The sequence below is a fragment of the Prunus mume genome, linkage group LG8 (assembly GCF_029339155.1).
Source record: "Prunus mume cultivar Tortuosa linkage group LG8, ASM2933915v1, whole genome shotgun sequence".
In the NCBI taxonomy this organism is placed as follows: domain Eukaryota; kingdom Viridiplantae; phylum Streptophyta; class Magnoliopsida; order Rosales; family Rosaceae; genus Prunus; species Prunus mume.
Window position 1 is genome coordinate 12900906 of NC_142705.1, and position 15434 is coordinate 12916339.

Consider the following 15434-nt stretch of genomic DNA (forward strand, 5'->3'; position numbering starts at 1 on the left):
GTTTGCTTTCGCCAAGTTGGTTAATCATATACATCAAGCTAGCGATCTTGGCACGTTCTTAAGTTTTTATTGGATAAGCAAAAGAAAACGTCTATAATTTTTCTTTAGAAAAAAGGTAGTTTTTGTTGGTGAGGACATCCAGAGCTCATTTATTGTTGCCTTATCTTCCACTCAGATTGATGAGTTGGAGAAGAAAAATGTTGATCTAACTAGCAAGCTCTCGGTCGAGCAAATCTACCATGAAACAAGGATGTCTGAAATGAAGAATTTGGTTGGGCTAAAAAGTTGATAAAAAAGATAGTGAACTCAACTCTTTTGTTGATACCCTGCATGATCGCAAGGGGGCCTACTTCCATCTCAAACATAAGAACATCGACATAACCTAAAGTTATGATAAGCTATTGGTTAAGTTCGACATCTACCACAAAGCTACTGAACAATCCAAGTCTAAGACCGTCATCGAAGCATACAAGCTTGGGTACTTGGATTGCAAGAGCGGGGTCATTCTTTGTTCCATTGAAGATGAAGATGTCGAGTTATAAACCCTGACATGCCTCTTGCTCAAGGTGAGCAGATCAATGTTGTGGACATAAAAACAACCACAGAACAAGTAGCTAATGAGACTACAACTGATGAGCTTGACACAGAGGATGATGATGCCAAGTAGGCGCAATTGATGAATTAGTGACAGAGGTTGGGAGCATGCAACTAGAGCTACTGAGCAGATGATTGCATTTAATGAGCATGTAGTTGAGGAGGGTGGAGCGCGAAAGAGCGTAGTTGATCAGGCTAAGGCTAAGGAGGTCGCTAATCAAGGTCACCTGTCGGAATTTCGCAGTAGATGAAGACTCTATTATATATTCAAGCTTTGTAACTTGCTTTTGTTTTTGCAATAATTAGTCTCGATTGACCATTTTCTTTTGTTGAACTCTGGCTAGTTGGTCACTTTTGTTATTAAACTTCAGTTATTTCTTTAACTTCAATTTGCATTGGGTCTTTTGAACTACCTAAATGACCTGCTGACACTTTGGTTGCCTTTAGATGTGGCCCTGATTGGCCTGTGTTTCTTGAAAGCGCTTCATTTGTAGTTTTCAACGCCTTCCTTGAGACGTTTTGGACAGATGTGGTCTGCTTGACCTGCGTCTCGGAGGCTTGATTTGTAATCGTCATGCGTCTCACTAGGGACTTTTTTGCACAATGGTTTGTTTAACCTGCATCTCCTAAAGAACGCTTCATTTGTAATTGTCGTGCGTCTCCTTGAGGACGCTTTTGGATCTTGGTCTTGTGCGCTTGCTCCCAACCATGGTTGCTCAAACAACATATTTAAAGCATTATTCTAAAATCATTGTTGTTTATGCAGAATGCATATCCCCATCGCAACAACTTCTTCCCGAAAGCGATGATTGAGTTGTTAAACTTTATTATGGATAAGAGCGTTGACATGAACTTCATGCATGAAATTCAATTTCTTTTGGTTGAGATAAATATATAACGAACACTTTTAAATGTCAATTAATTACCTCAAAAACTTAGGGTTTGGTCTTCCTATCATAAAATTTGTTTTTGATACATAAAATGACAATACATTACTCATAGAGTTTACCGCCAGTTGCATCCAATTCTGGAGATATTTTAGTATAATAAAACCACATTCTAATCTACCCCAAGAAGCACATATCTATGTCTCACGTTCGAATCCACCCCAACATGTCCTATCTTATCAGCTCCATGACTGATGAAACTATATCCATCATGGGCAATCGTGCCAAAATAATTAAGGATCAAGAACATCCCAATCATCCACGCTTCATAGAGCAACTGAGTAATCTAGCACGCAACAAACTTCAGGATCACATGAATCTAAACTCATAGGGTTTACAATTGGAGTCATGGAGTTTCTATTCTTGCTTGGAATGCGACCTTGACAAGTAAGGTAACAACTAAATTTTGTTATGGATTTTTTTTAATATTAATATATTTCAAGGATTGTTCTAAAATCACTGTAATTGATGCAGAATGTAGATCCCTTTCGCAACGACTTCTTCCCAAAACCAATGAAGGAGTTGTTAAATTTTACTATGGATAAGAGTATTGACATGAACTCCATGCGTGATGTTTCAATTTCTCTTGATTGAGGTAAATAAATAACGAACAAATTTAAATGACAATTACTCACCTCCAACACATAGGGTTTGGTCCTTCTATCATAAAAAAAAAATTTGATACACAAAATGGCAATACATTACTCCTAGAGTTTACCGCTAGTTGCAACGATATCCATATGATATCTAACCATACTAGTGAATAACCATATGATATCCATCATGAAGTTCAACCACTTCATCATTGCTTTCAGGGAGAAGTCGTTGAGATAGAGATCTACGTTCTGCATCAGCTACAATGATTTTAAATAAATATATTCATATTAAAAAAAATATCCACAACAAAATTAACTTCATGCATGAAGTTCATGTCAACAATCTTATCCATAATGAAGTTGAACAACTCTGTCATTGCTTTGGGAAAGAAGTTGTTGAGATATTGATCTACGTTATGAATCAGCTAATACGATTTTAGAGTATTCCTTTGAATATATAAGTATTTAAAAAATCCACACAAAAAATTAGTTACCTTTTTTCTTTTTCTTTTTTTAGGAAAGAGCTATTTCATTAACTCAAATCAAATGGGTAACATACATCATGAATAAATATGGCCTCGTTAAAACCTTCTCGAAGAAAACCACGAGGTAAAAATGAAGTAGGAAAAAGTACCACACATGCAAAATACAAATAACATGGAACTAAAAAGTAGAGCTATCATGTTGGATACACTCTTTTAGCCACAACAGTCTGACTTAACCCAAATAAGCAAGATCTTGTTCCCACATACTATACTGAGAAATCCAATGAGCCACTGTATTAGCACACTGAGGAATATATTTCACACTAAAATGGAAACGTTGGTGTCGTAGCGGTAGATCTCCTCCACCAAACCCCCTTCAGCTACCATACACTCCCCCTCATAATTAATCATCTGGACCGCATTCAAGCAATGAGTTTCGACTATCAAATGGGTAAAAGATGCATCCAATGCAAACAAAATTCATGTTTTAGTGCATAAATTTTGTTGCATGCTAGATTACTCAAGATCTCTCTAAAACATTGAAGATTATGATGTGATTGATCCGTTCTTTTAGTTATTGTGGCATGATTGTCTATGATGGATATGATCACCTCTTCCATGATGGATATAGTTTCATTATATATGGATATAGAGGAAGAAGCAATCATATATGGATACGTGAATGATGAAACTATATCCATCATGGAGAATCGTACCAGAATAACTAAAAGTACAAATCAAGCACGCAATTCTAGCATGCAAAAAACTTCAGGACCACATAAATCTAAACTCTCGAGAGTCTACAATTGGATTTATGAAGTTTATATTATTGTCTGGAATGCGACCTTGACATGTAACGCAACAATTAAATTTTGTTGTGGATTTTTTTAAATATTAATATAGTTATTCTAAAATTATTGTAGCTGATACAAGACGTAGATCTCTATCTACTTCTCCCTTAAAAAGATGACAGAATTGTTGAACTTCATGATGGATACATATGGATATAAACTAGTATGGTTGGTATGTACATGGTTGTGCACTATTGTTGTTGCACTATTAGTGATTTTAGTATTTTACATATGCACTATTTGTTTTCAATTTGAAAGCTTCACTTGTAATAACCCAAACCTAAAGTAATATTTAATTATTAATTTATTTGAGAAAAAGACAAAAATACCCCTAGAATATTTTATTAGTTTAAAAGTTAACTTTTTGACCGGGAAGGAAGATTTTAGTTATACCGTTGCGTAGAGCGCGACGAAACGAGTTCATAGACATGTAACGGGATCGGATAACGAAGGATACAGTTAGTGGCATAACCGTAAATATTTCAAACTCAGTAAACCCAGAAATGGGTTTGGACCACCAGCTAGCCGGGGCGATCCCACCTCCGGTCACCGATTCAGGCAAGACCGGTCACGTTGAACCACCACACTTTGCTCTTCCAGTCCCAGCATCTAGTCTCGTCCTCGGTCGTGGTAGCCGGAAACCGCCACGCAGGGTGGTTTGGGCTGGAATTTTTAGTGATCGTTTTAGGTATGGTTTTCTAGCTATTTTTCGTGCTCTAGCTGCTGATTGGGTAGGATTTCAGAAATTTCAGCGTAGAAGCTTGATTTACGAGCTAGGTTTCTCAGCCATTTAAGCCACTTTGGGATTCGGATTTCAAAGTGGAATTTGGGTCGGGTCGTTTCATCACTAGTTCTGCATCGGCAGTATTCCAAATTGCCCCATGTATGTAGGATATTACCTTTTGTATCTAATGCTAAAATGATTACTACTTTTTGCTACATGTATGCAATTCACTTTTACAGTCTTACTCCGCATTCTAACTCAATGATCTGAGGCATGTAGGCTACATTCGGAGCTCAAAATTACTCAAATCATAAATTATCGAGCCATTTAATTGTGATTAGATGAATAGAATGCAATACTTATAATTAAAAAAAACATTGAAATTTCAATATGATTGGTTTTGGTTTGATCTTTACAAAGATGACCTTTAAATAATGAAGACCCCAAAAGTAGAAAGTTGTATCATTATACCATTCAAGTTGTATCATTATACCATAAAATGCATACCGGGCGGATCCCTCTCATGAAACTACATGCATATATCTATATATTAGGGCCACACTCCACTTTTAGGGAGAATGTTTTTTTTTTCCTTTTCAAATTTCTGGATTTATATTGACAAGTTATTGAAAATATGCATGTATGTGTATACGTATATGTGTGTGTGTGTGTGTGTGTGTGTGTGTGTGTGTGTTAATTTATTTTGATATAGTCTTATTGTGTGTGCTTGTAACACTACTTGTACAATTTAGACAGATTAGTAGGTAGTCCTGTTCTAGCTTTTGTTCAATGGATATTCCCAATATTATTCTTTAAAGCAATTTTGCTGTATATTTTGTGACTCTATCGGTATTATACTTACCCCGCATTCTAACTCAATTATCTGAGGCATCTAGGCTACATTCGAGATTAAAATTAGTCCGCATTCTAACTCAATGATTTGATGAAATGTGAAACTGAAACTTCATATATGTGTTTAACTTATCTATTTAAGCACACCCAACTCATGCCAACAACATTGATTTTGAGTATACAATTTGATTCAACTACTCATTCATTTCTTTATTTGAATTACAAGGGTTTAATTGTCATCGTATTTTGAGTTTTTGTTTTGAAGTATTCAACAAATATTTAGTAATTCAGTAATTGGATATCATATGGATATGATTATGCACTATTGTTGTTGCACTATTAGTGATTCTAATATTTGACTTATGCACTATTTGTCTTCAATTTAGTATTGTTGTTGCTCTAGTTGGAGGCAAAGTTTAAACCAATTGATGTTTGTTGAAAGAGCCTAAAGCTCATCATGCTTGTTGTTGGTTGCTAGGAATAAATGGGTGAGGGTGTCATTAGGAGTATTATTGATTATTCTCTAGCAGCATCTACAAGTCTTTGACAAAAAATGTAGTGATTGAACATCCATCAAATATATAGTGAGTTTATACTTCTAGGGTTCGATCCTACAGAGAGGTGGACCCCGTCGTAAAAAATTACCTATACATTACCATAATCCATTATTTGATGTCTTCACATTTTTAAATAATTAGATTTTTCCAAACAAAGAAAAAGAATAATTATATTTTAAATAACATTTTAATTTCATACAATTTTGATGCTGTATTAAAATTTTGACTACAAACAACTGCCACCTCCATATCTCTTCGAATTTTCCCTACAAAGAGCGCCACTACCATCTCCGACCACCTCCGACACAAGGTAACTCTCTTCTTCTCTACATATCTCTTACCACACATTATTAGGGGATTTCTTCACGCTCCTTGAGGTATTTCTATGTATTTTGTGGGTGTTACGACTGTTGTGGATTTTACAACTTTTGTGTTGCATTTGTTTGAGCTCATTTTTTTTTAGTCATTTTGATATAACCGGCTTCAACTTGCTATGTTAATGAAACTTGATTTCAAACCAAAAAAAAAGGATTAACACCTTTCCAATAAGGAGGGGAAAGGAATACAAGAAGGAAATGAAACTTTTTCAAATAATTTTTTTAATACTTACACTCCCTTTTATTTTATTTTTAATATTTTTAAGGAAAAACTACATAAAACCCCCTAAACTATAGGGTCATTTTCATGTTCATACCCAACTTTAGAGACATTTACGAGTACATACTCAAACTCCCGAAAATCCTACAATTTACTCATTCCGTTATCCAAAGCGTAAATGGTGTGTTTGGATGAAGTAATTCTAATTTTCATGGAAATTGTAAATGACAGAATTTCCAATTACATCATTTAAAAATTCTATCAGTTTCAAATTTCAGCGTTTGGATGTCATATATGCTGAATTTAAGAAATTACAGAAATTACAATTTCACATGTTTGGATAGTCATCACAGAATTAGAATTTACTTAGAAGTAACAACATTTTTTTTTTACAACAATCTTGTATATAAAATTTGGATAGGAATAACTGGCATAGTTGAACACATTATATATATATATATATATATATAATTAGAAAAACTTGTGCAATATGAAAATTGTCTAACAGCACATACCTCAATTGTTACTAATGTAAATAATTGCAATTGTAGCTTGTCTAATTTTAAAAAAGCATAAATCACGTAATTAAAAAAATGAAGCTAATCATCTCAACCAATGTTTCAACAAATAGCAAAAATTAAAGATGTCAACTGAATATAAAATGTGTCTACGCTCTCGGTGAAATAAACATCAACACAATTCCCTTCTTTCTTTCGGTTGGAATTGTCTTTAACATGAGAAACTGTTTCTCATTTTCTATCAACCAAGAGTATGCCTTCAATTGTTCATCTAGACTAAGATCTAGAATTGCAATAACTTCATTATATATTTCTGTTGGATCAAGCTTTTTTGTAGTAGAATTGATAAAGTGTTCCAAAGATGAAGCCATCTTAGCCACTAAATCAGTAAGAATATTAGTTGTACCTCTTTTTTTTGGTGGGGGAATATCAGAAGGATTTTGATTTCTTCTCTTTGGACAACTAGAGCCGGGTGAAACATCATCAACCTAACAACTCTCAAAACCTTGAGTATCACTTTCCAAATCAACAATATTATTGGGATCACTCTCAGGAGTCATAATCTCAGCAGCTTCTGCACATATTTCAGCACCCTCTCTAGTAGCTCTATCTTTGCCACATAAATCCACTATATCATCCCAGTTTGCAATCACTTTAAATTGAAAAGTTCTAACATCTTCATGAGACTATCAAGCAAAAAATCAAAGTTAACCATTTATTTACCACAATTATAGTTGCACAAAAAAATATAATTGCATTATAAATTACCTTCACGTACTCATCCCAAACATTGTCTTCATCTACATTGATCATGTAAAGTTGTAAGATTTTGGAGATATTTTTATCAGAGAAGTTTATTTTACCCTGTTTCATCTTCTTTTTATTTTATTTAATTTAATTTTTTCACGCACCAGGCGCGGGGTTTCCACCAACCCCCGAGTCCGGGGCGTGACAGATCATCTTCTTTGTTGCATCCCAATTGAATCCACTCTGACTTAATATATCACTTACTATACCATAAAACCTTTTCCAGGTTTTAACACGATTTCTTATATTATCAGCACTTACTTTAATATCAAATTGTGCAGATAATATGGCAGAAATCTGTGTTATAAGCAACTGCTTTCCAATCACCATCTCCTTTGTGACCGATCTGACGTTCTTCTCTAAGTATATCCGCTAATGAACGCTCCATTTGTATATTCCATCGAAAATAGGCTTTGTCATCTCCTTCATTGTCATTAATTTGTTTGTCTTTTCTTCTCCTCTGCTTTATTTTGTTTACTTTTTCTGCCATCTTATGTATTTAAAATAATTATAACAACAATATTAATAAATATACAAATTTATAAATAAACTCAATCCTAAACATGTATTTATACTATTTAAACATAGAAACACACCCAAAATCAACCCCAAAGTCAACTTTTTGGGTGTGTTTATAAATGGGTTTTGAGTGTGTGTAATGATGGGTTTTGGGTGTGTTTATAAAGTGTTTTGGGTGTTGGGTTTTTTTATAATTTCAACCTCCATTTTTGGTGTTTTAGTGAAACTCCCTAATAAATATGATCAACATATATTTGTATAAAAAATTAATCAACATATATAACAAAATAGACACATAAAGCTGAATAATAAGAAAAAAACGATCAATAAAGAAGAGTACACATTTATTAAAACTGATATATAAAATAAAATAAAAACATGATTCAAATGTTTACAATTCCATACATAAATTTAACTTGAGACAGTTCCAACTCAATTAATATATAATGAGTGAAAATCATGAATTAATATATAATGAGTGAAAATCATGAATTAGTGGTGCCTCGTGCCTTGATAATCAAGAAACATCTGCATTGTTAATGTGTCATGAAAAGTAGTCCATTGATTAGTTACTTGAACACTTGTAATCCTATTTGCGTTACCCTTTACTGTAGAATGATTTGATATATCTCATGATCCACAAAAGCTAAAAACTCCAGATCTTGATCTTGTAACACATGGTCATTGTGTTGCTCAATTCGAATGAAATTATGCAACACAAAGCATGCATTTATAATACTAGTTTGTGTTTCTATGTTGAAAATGAAGGTGTACGTAGTATACTCCATCGCTTTTTTAACAACCCAAATGACCTTTCAATTACGTTCCTTGCAATTGAATGGCGCAAGTTAAATAACTCTTTGTTATTTTCAGGATGATTGTTTCCAGTCCATTCATTTAAGTGATATCTAGTTCCTCAATAAGGTGTTAAAAAACCAGGTCCATTAGCATATCCGGCATCCACAAGATAGTACTTATCTACAATATAAAAAGTTTAAAAGAAAAGTTAGTTATTTATACCTAAGTTTTTGATTATTTAACAACTAGTATAAAAAAATTACCACTTGGAACTTGAAACGAATTATCCTTGGCCAAAGCATCTTGCAGAACACGAGAATCAGAAGCAGAACCCACCTATCCAAATAGTACACAAATGAATTTTAGATCTGGATCACAAACTCCTAAAACATTGATGGAAATATCGCCCTTTCTATTTTGATATCTTGGTCTATCCTCAGTAGACACCGTTACTAGAATGTGAGTTCCATCAAGTGCCCCAATACAATTTTAATGACATAGAAGAAGAAAAAACAAAAATAATTTTAAGATAAGTGGTAACATTATAACAAGAATATAGTTTTCCTAAAGTCATAAGATTACCTCAAACCACTTCCACTTGTCTCTTTCTGAACCACCAATATCACATGGCTGAACTTTCAAATATTCTTGACTAATTCTCATCATTGCACGCAACACACTATTAAATTGCCAACTAATGGTTTCCTTAGAACCATAATAGTCAAAACTAATTACCCTATACTTCAAGTTATGAGCAAGTATATTTAAAAAGGTAGCAACGGATTCTTCAATTGAAACATTTCTTGTCCGAACCAATCCACCCTTTTCATGCAAAATAGTACACAAACTTTGAAATGCTTTCTTGCTAACTCATAGTTGTTCAATACAATCAACTTCCTTCCCATTATACAAACGATTCAAGCGACATCGCCTTTCTTCATCCCAATCACGTGAAGGCTCTTTAACCAAATAATTTTCATTATACCATGCTCCAACAATGGCAATGATACATGTAATGGTACTAAGAATAATTGTCATTTTTTTTCTTATTTTCTTCTTCATCTCTAGCATGCTTGCAACTTAAATGGGTCAAAAAGTTATCTACATCATCACTAACCATGCCTGTTTATATGTGTATAATTTTATTATGTAAGTAATCTACTTCACCTGAAAAAAAAATGACTCAGCATCAACACATGTAAAAAAAGAGGCCAGCAAGATACTAAAAAGGAACCAAACCCGTCAGCATCCTCATATCCCCGTGCATAAAGAGTTAAGACTAAATTAGACTGAAGACTAATTAAATAAATACAAATGAATGACCAAATTAACCCTAGGGATTACATGATCCACACAATTCTATGATATCAAACCTGACAAGAAAATTAAACCAAATACATTGCAGTCTTTTTACAAAGACACTTGCAACTAGATAACATGTCCTTACACATACGCAATTGTAAAGTGAATGAGGGTGTGCAAAGGTGCCTCCATTTAGCTTTCCAAAAGAGAAGCACTCTCATTACTTAACTAGGAAGAATATATCATATCAAATACAAAAAATTTAGTCATTGTGGGTATTGGACACTGATTAGAACACAACTCAACTATATAGATTTAATAGCAGTACATGTTACAGCTTAAAATGGCAAACCATGCCAAAAGCCCAGAAGTAATAAAAGACACCAGAGAAGAACCCAAACAACTAAAACAATTGAAAATAAAGAACCAAAACGAAGGAACAAAACAAAGTCCAAAGTCTGCATTTGATAAGTCCATGCATGAGAAATGGTTGCTTGGCATATAGGAAAGTAAAGGGAAAGTGAAACTCTCCTCCCAACTTGGGTTTTGTTTTTCCTTCTCATGGGAAAGTTTGGAAAAATGAGCCAACATTAAATGCACATTTTTATAATCATTTTGTCCCCATTAATGATTTAGAATTACAATATATCATTAAATGTATTTTTTTTATTTGATTATGAGATTTGGAAAATTATACAAACTTTGTTTTCCATTCCTATTAAAAATAAATATGGGAAAGAAAATATAGTAATATCTCCCGACATTACCAAACGTGAATCTTCTATTTCGCCCCTCAAATTTGTTTCGTGAACCAAACAGGCTCGTATAGTATTTCTTTTTTGTCAAAATATTTTTAAGAGTAATTTGAACAAGGCCAGTTGAAAATGGTGCATAACTTGAGAACAGTACCATAGAGAGACTAGAATCCCCTACTCAATACTCGCCAAACCTCCGTCTCCGTGGTGTCGTCGACTCGTCGAGTATGGCTTGGGATTTGATCTATTGGCTTATCTGCTTCTGCATCGACCTTGCCCTCTTCGCCTCAAGCCTTTACCAGGTATTTTATCATTAATCTCTAAAACCTTAATAATGTCGCCACTTTTAAACCCTAGCACCGTTGCTTCTCCTTTTTCTTAATTTTTCTTTTCTTGGGCCTTTTGGCTTCGTTTTGTTAACGCTGGAATGAAGAGCTTTACTGAGATCTGTAAGGTACTTGCGCTGAATTTTCATGGGCAAATGGACATTTTTGAGGGTTTTGAAACTTTCCGTCTTAGTTTCCTACTGGTTTCTCTGTTTTGCTAATCAATGGCTCTGTTTTTCTTTTTAGTTTTAGAGCTAGAGTTTAGACAACTTGACCATATTGCATAAGGAGACTGCCTCACATTACTAGTTATTAATATGAATAAATACAGACAAAATCAGTGGAAAATTTATGATACAGTAGAAGAAATTCTTTTCTGTATTTGTGGGTTGGAGCACTGGGGTTGTGTGAATTTAATTTATGCTGCCTATTGTAAAAAAAATGTTGATGATTATGTTGAACTAGTTCTCTTTTTCTACAATGAGCTCATAAGGATATGTTGTTCTAATGTTGCTAGTTTCGTTCTCATAGCCTGAATTTTCCGTAGCATAGTTGCTTGTACTTGGCAGCATTAATGTAATTCATATTTATGTTGAAGTGAAACACCACTAACTTTAATTTTTCTTCTCATATGTATTTTGTAGTATGTGATGCTAACGGACTTGGAGGCTGACTATATCAACCCTTACGAATTATCATCTCGCATCAATCAATTGGTTGTCCCTGAGTTTGTAGTGCATATAGTCTTCTGTGCGCTTTTCCTCTTGACACAGCATTGGTTCATGTTCCTGATTACAGTCCCCATTACTTGCTATATTGTGATGTTGTAAGTGTTACTTGTCATTTAAATATGCAAATGATTGCAATAGATTGTTAAAATTATGCAATGCTATTTCTCAATATAATGCTTCTGATACAATTTGGTTAACTCATATGAATGCACATGGGAATGATAATCAAGATCTAGTTAACTTTTTGAACATGATTGGAATTCTTCCATTTTGAAATTGTGACAAATAGCCTTACTAGGCTTATGAGGATCCATTCACTAAGCCTATCTTGCTTATGAGAAGCTAAGGTGTTTAAAACTAGAAGTAGCGTGTAACTATAGACTAAAACATAGATTACTTCTATGATCGAATTAAGGTAACAACTTCTATCCTATAGTATTAGTAACCAACCATTGCAATATTATGCCTTTGAGAATGTGGTTGAACTGCATTGCTTTTCCTTTTGAATTCAATAATCAGCTGATTTGACATACTTTATTTGACACTATTTACCATCAATAAAGTCACTGTTATATTTTAAAGTTCTTTTGGAAAGAGCACGGGGATGGTGACCAGAAGGACTTCTGTTACTTTTAACTTGCCTATTTATTTTCATTATCTGCCCTCTTCACATCGGCATGATGTGATCTGTGGATGACCATTTAGAAGAATGAATGAAACTCTATAGCCTTTGCTCTTTCCCTTAAAATTCATTGATCTCATATCTGGAAATTTTGATTGGATTGATGTATTTAATTTCACAAAATGATAACAAAAAATCCAAAGCCATTATCATTGTTCCTCTCCACTGATTTCCTGTCCTAATAGTAGGAATTTTTGTATGTGTATTCGCATATACACACTAAAATATATTTGGGAAACATCTCTTCTGCTACATGCTATTAGCAGTGACAACTTGGGACGGTTTTTGGTTTTTGGTCTTGTGATGATTATAACTTTTGATCTGCTGTTGTAGTTAAAATGAGTGGTCAAACATGAAAGAATGGAAATAATTGATTGACCCACTACAAATTCGCTTTCGTTTTGGCTTATAGTTCATCATATTACATGTGTGCCCATATGCATGTCTTGGAGTGTTGGTACGTTTGTGTTGGGGCTGGGTTGAACTTGCATTCCTGACTGCATAACCATCCTGTTCCTATAATTCAGGTTTGTAAAACAGCAGCATCTTATTGATGTCACTGAAGTCTTCAGGGTTCTTAATACTGAGAAGAAGTGCCGGCTTGTCAAACTTGGTTTTTACTTTTCTCTCCTCGCTATTATCATCGTCAGGTTTGTTCTTTACTGTATAAATAGACAGGTTTTTGTTATCATCTGTAGTGGAATGAATTTTGCTCTTTGCTTGATCTATTATTTCATTATTTCTAATTAAGTGTTTCTTGCTGTTTGGGTATAGACTTGCCATCTCTGGAATATTATTTCCGAGGTCCGGATCTGAAGAATTTGACCTTCGTGCCTCTTTTCTAGAATTCTAGAACCAACGCTTTGTAATCTAGTTTGAATAATATTCCTAAACCCCATATCTTTCACTTATTTGAGATAGTTTAGCACCTGATAACATGAAGGATGAACTTATTCCTCTGTTTATATTAGCTTGCAAAAATGTCTCAACTGAGTTTTCTCTATTTCTTTTATCATGATATTGATTACTTTTACAAGTTGCTCTATATATAGTGGTGATGTGTTTAAGATTTCTTGATGACCCCGCAAACATGGTATCTAGTTTCATTATCTTTTACTTGAATGTATTGACTTCTACCAAGAACTTGATCATCTCCCTGGACAAAAAAGAAAGGACATTAAGCTTCTGAAATGTGATATCCACCCATTAGTAAATGTGTCTTATTCAACACACAGGATTCCTTGTTATCAATCAAATTGTAATAAACACCTCTTTACAATAGGTTGTCTTTCAAGAGCCTGAATAAAATATTTTAATAATCTGATTTACATCAAATAAAGGAGAATACTTGCTTTTGATGAAATTGTGGATAATTTTGTATGAGCAGTATGCAAAGTTCACTGAAAACTCGATGCACGCTTGCTTTCATTCCTTTCATTTTGCATCTAACTTTCTTCTCTTGGTGAAATTATTTATATTTCATTGTTCATGGGAGGAATTTATTTTTCAAAGATAAGAAGGGTTTTCTTAAATAATGTCAATGAGGACATCACACACAGCTATGCTCTTAAAAGAGAGAGAGAGAGAGAGAGAGAGAGAGAGAGAGAGTTTTCTTTGTCCACTCAAAAGCGCCATCTAAAAATTGGTGCTCCTTTAGGAATGTTCTACCCCTTCAAAAAGCTCTACTGTTTTGTTTGTGCCATAAGCACCAAAAGATACTCAACATCTTGAAATTGATTTTGTTAAGCCTTCTATTTTCTTTCTTCATCAGTTTATCTGGAGGCAACATTTGTGGTCGGTAGTTGCTTCTCTTGCCTCCCTCAGTGACTTATCGTTATCGAATGCTGATAACAAATCCTAATTTGCAGGATTACAATAGCTGCTTTCAACTCTTTGACTAGTGAGGAACATGCTGTGAATATATTTTGATTGCTCACTGCCTGACAGTTATATAAAAGCCATTCATTGTAAGTTCGTTTTCCATGTTTGTTATCTGTATTACTAAAAGATGAATTCTAGCTCAGGGGAATAGTCAATCTAGAGCTCAAACGGTAGAATGATTCAGTGAACAGCCATTCCCCTTTGTTGTTTTGATATCTGAAGTATTCCTCGTGACTGATAGATATGAGAAATCCTTGTAGATTGTACCCTTTTTTTTTTCCGATCAAAGTAGATTGAACCTTTATATTCGGGAGTATAGTTGTTAATTCAATTGTCTCGAGTACTTTAATCATGACCCAGGTTCAGATATGTCATTTAATGTTTAATGGCTTTAAAAGTATATCCATGTTCATCCATTCATTATCTACCCTAATAGAGTGAGTGTTCTATACGAAATGCTTCATGCTAAGGTGTAGTCACAGATGTAGAATCTTTTATGGTCAGTCTTTGCATCTGAAAAATGGTACACAACACATTTCTGTGTGTGAAGAAAATGACCGCAGAACCTGGCTTCCGACACTCCTAGTTCATAGGACACCCTAGTGTCAAATCATGCACCATTGCTATCCTTGCTGCCATATTAGTGAATGTTTGAACTTTTAAGTTTTGTGTTCATCTAAATGTTGAACTTATATCTATTGTAAATGCATCTTTCTTCCTCTTTTAACCACCCTACAACTCTAGGCCCTGTAATGCGAGAAAAATTTCTCTATCACCGGTTGCACCTAAGATTTTCTCATGTAATGCAGAGAAAACTCTGTGCTTGTAATTCTAGGTTCTAGGTTGAAATAGCCTATGTGATATTTTAGAGGGCTACCATGATTAATGATTTGGGCTTTAGTTGTTAGACCC

The 15434-nt window shown here is 34.1% G+C and overlaps 1 protein-coding gene and 1 pseudogene across 2 annotated transcripts; one reads left to right on the top strand and one right to left on the bottom strand.

The window, feature by feature from the left end:
- Positions 1-1653: 1653 nt before the first annotated feature.
- On the bottom strand, positions 1654-7944 carry LOC148914749 (uncharacterized; annotated as a pseudogene).
- A 3055-nt stretch (positions 7945-10999) lies between these two features.
- On the top strand, positions 11000-14826 carry LOC103339334 (Cornichon family protein). 2 transcript variants are annotated; one of them, XM_008242605.2, is made up of 4 exons: positions 11000-11204; positions 11873-12054; positions 13169-13291; positions 13416-13677. In XM_008242605.2, the coding sequence occupies exons 1-4, from the start codon at positions 11130-11132 to the stop codon at positions 13492-13494; spliced, it is 459 nt and encodes a 152-aa protein (XP_008240827.1). In that variant the 5' UTR covers positions 11000-11129; the 3' UTR covers positions 13495-13677. The 2 variants fall into 2 exon arrangements, with proteins under 2 accessions (XP_008240827.1, XP_008240828.1); XM_008242606.2 differs by lacking the exon at positions 13416-13677 and adding an exon at positions 14510-14826 and having other exon boundaries at positions 11001-11204.
- Positions 14827-15434: the final 608 nt, after the last annotated feature.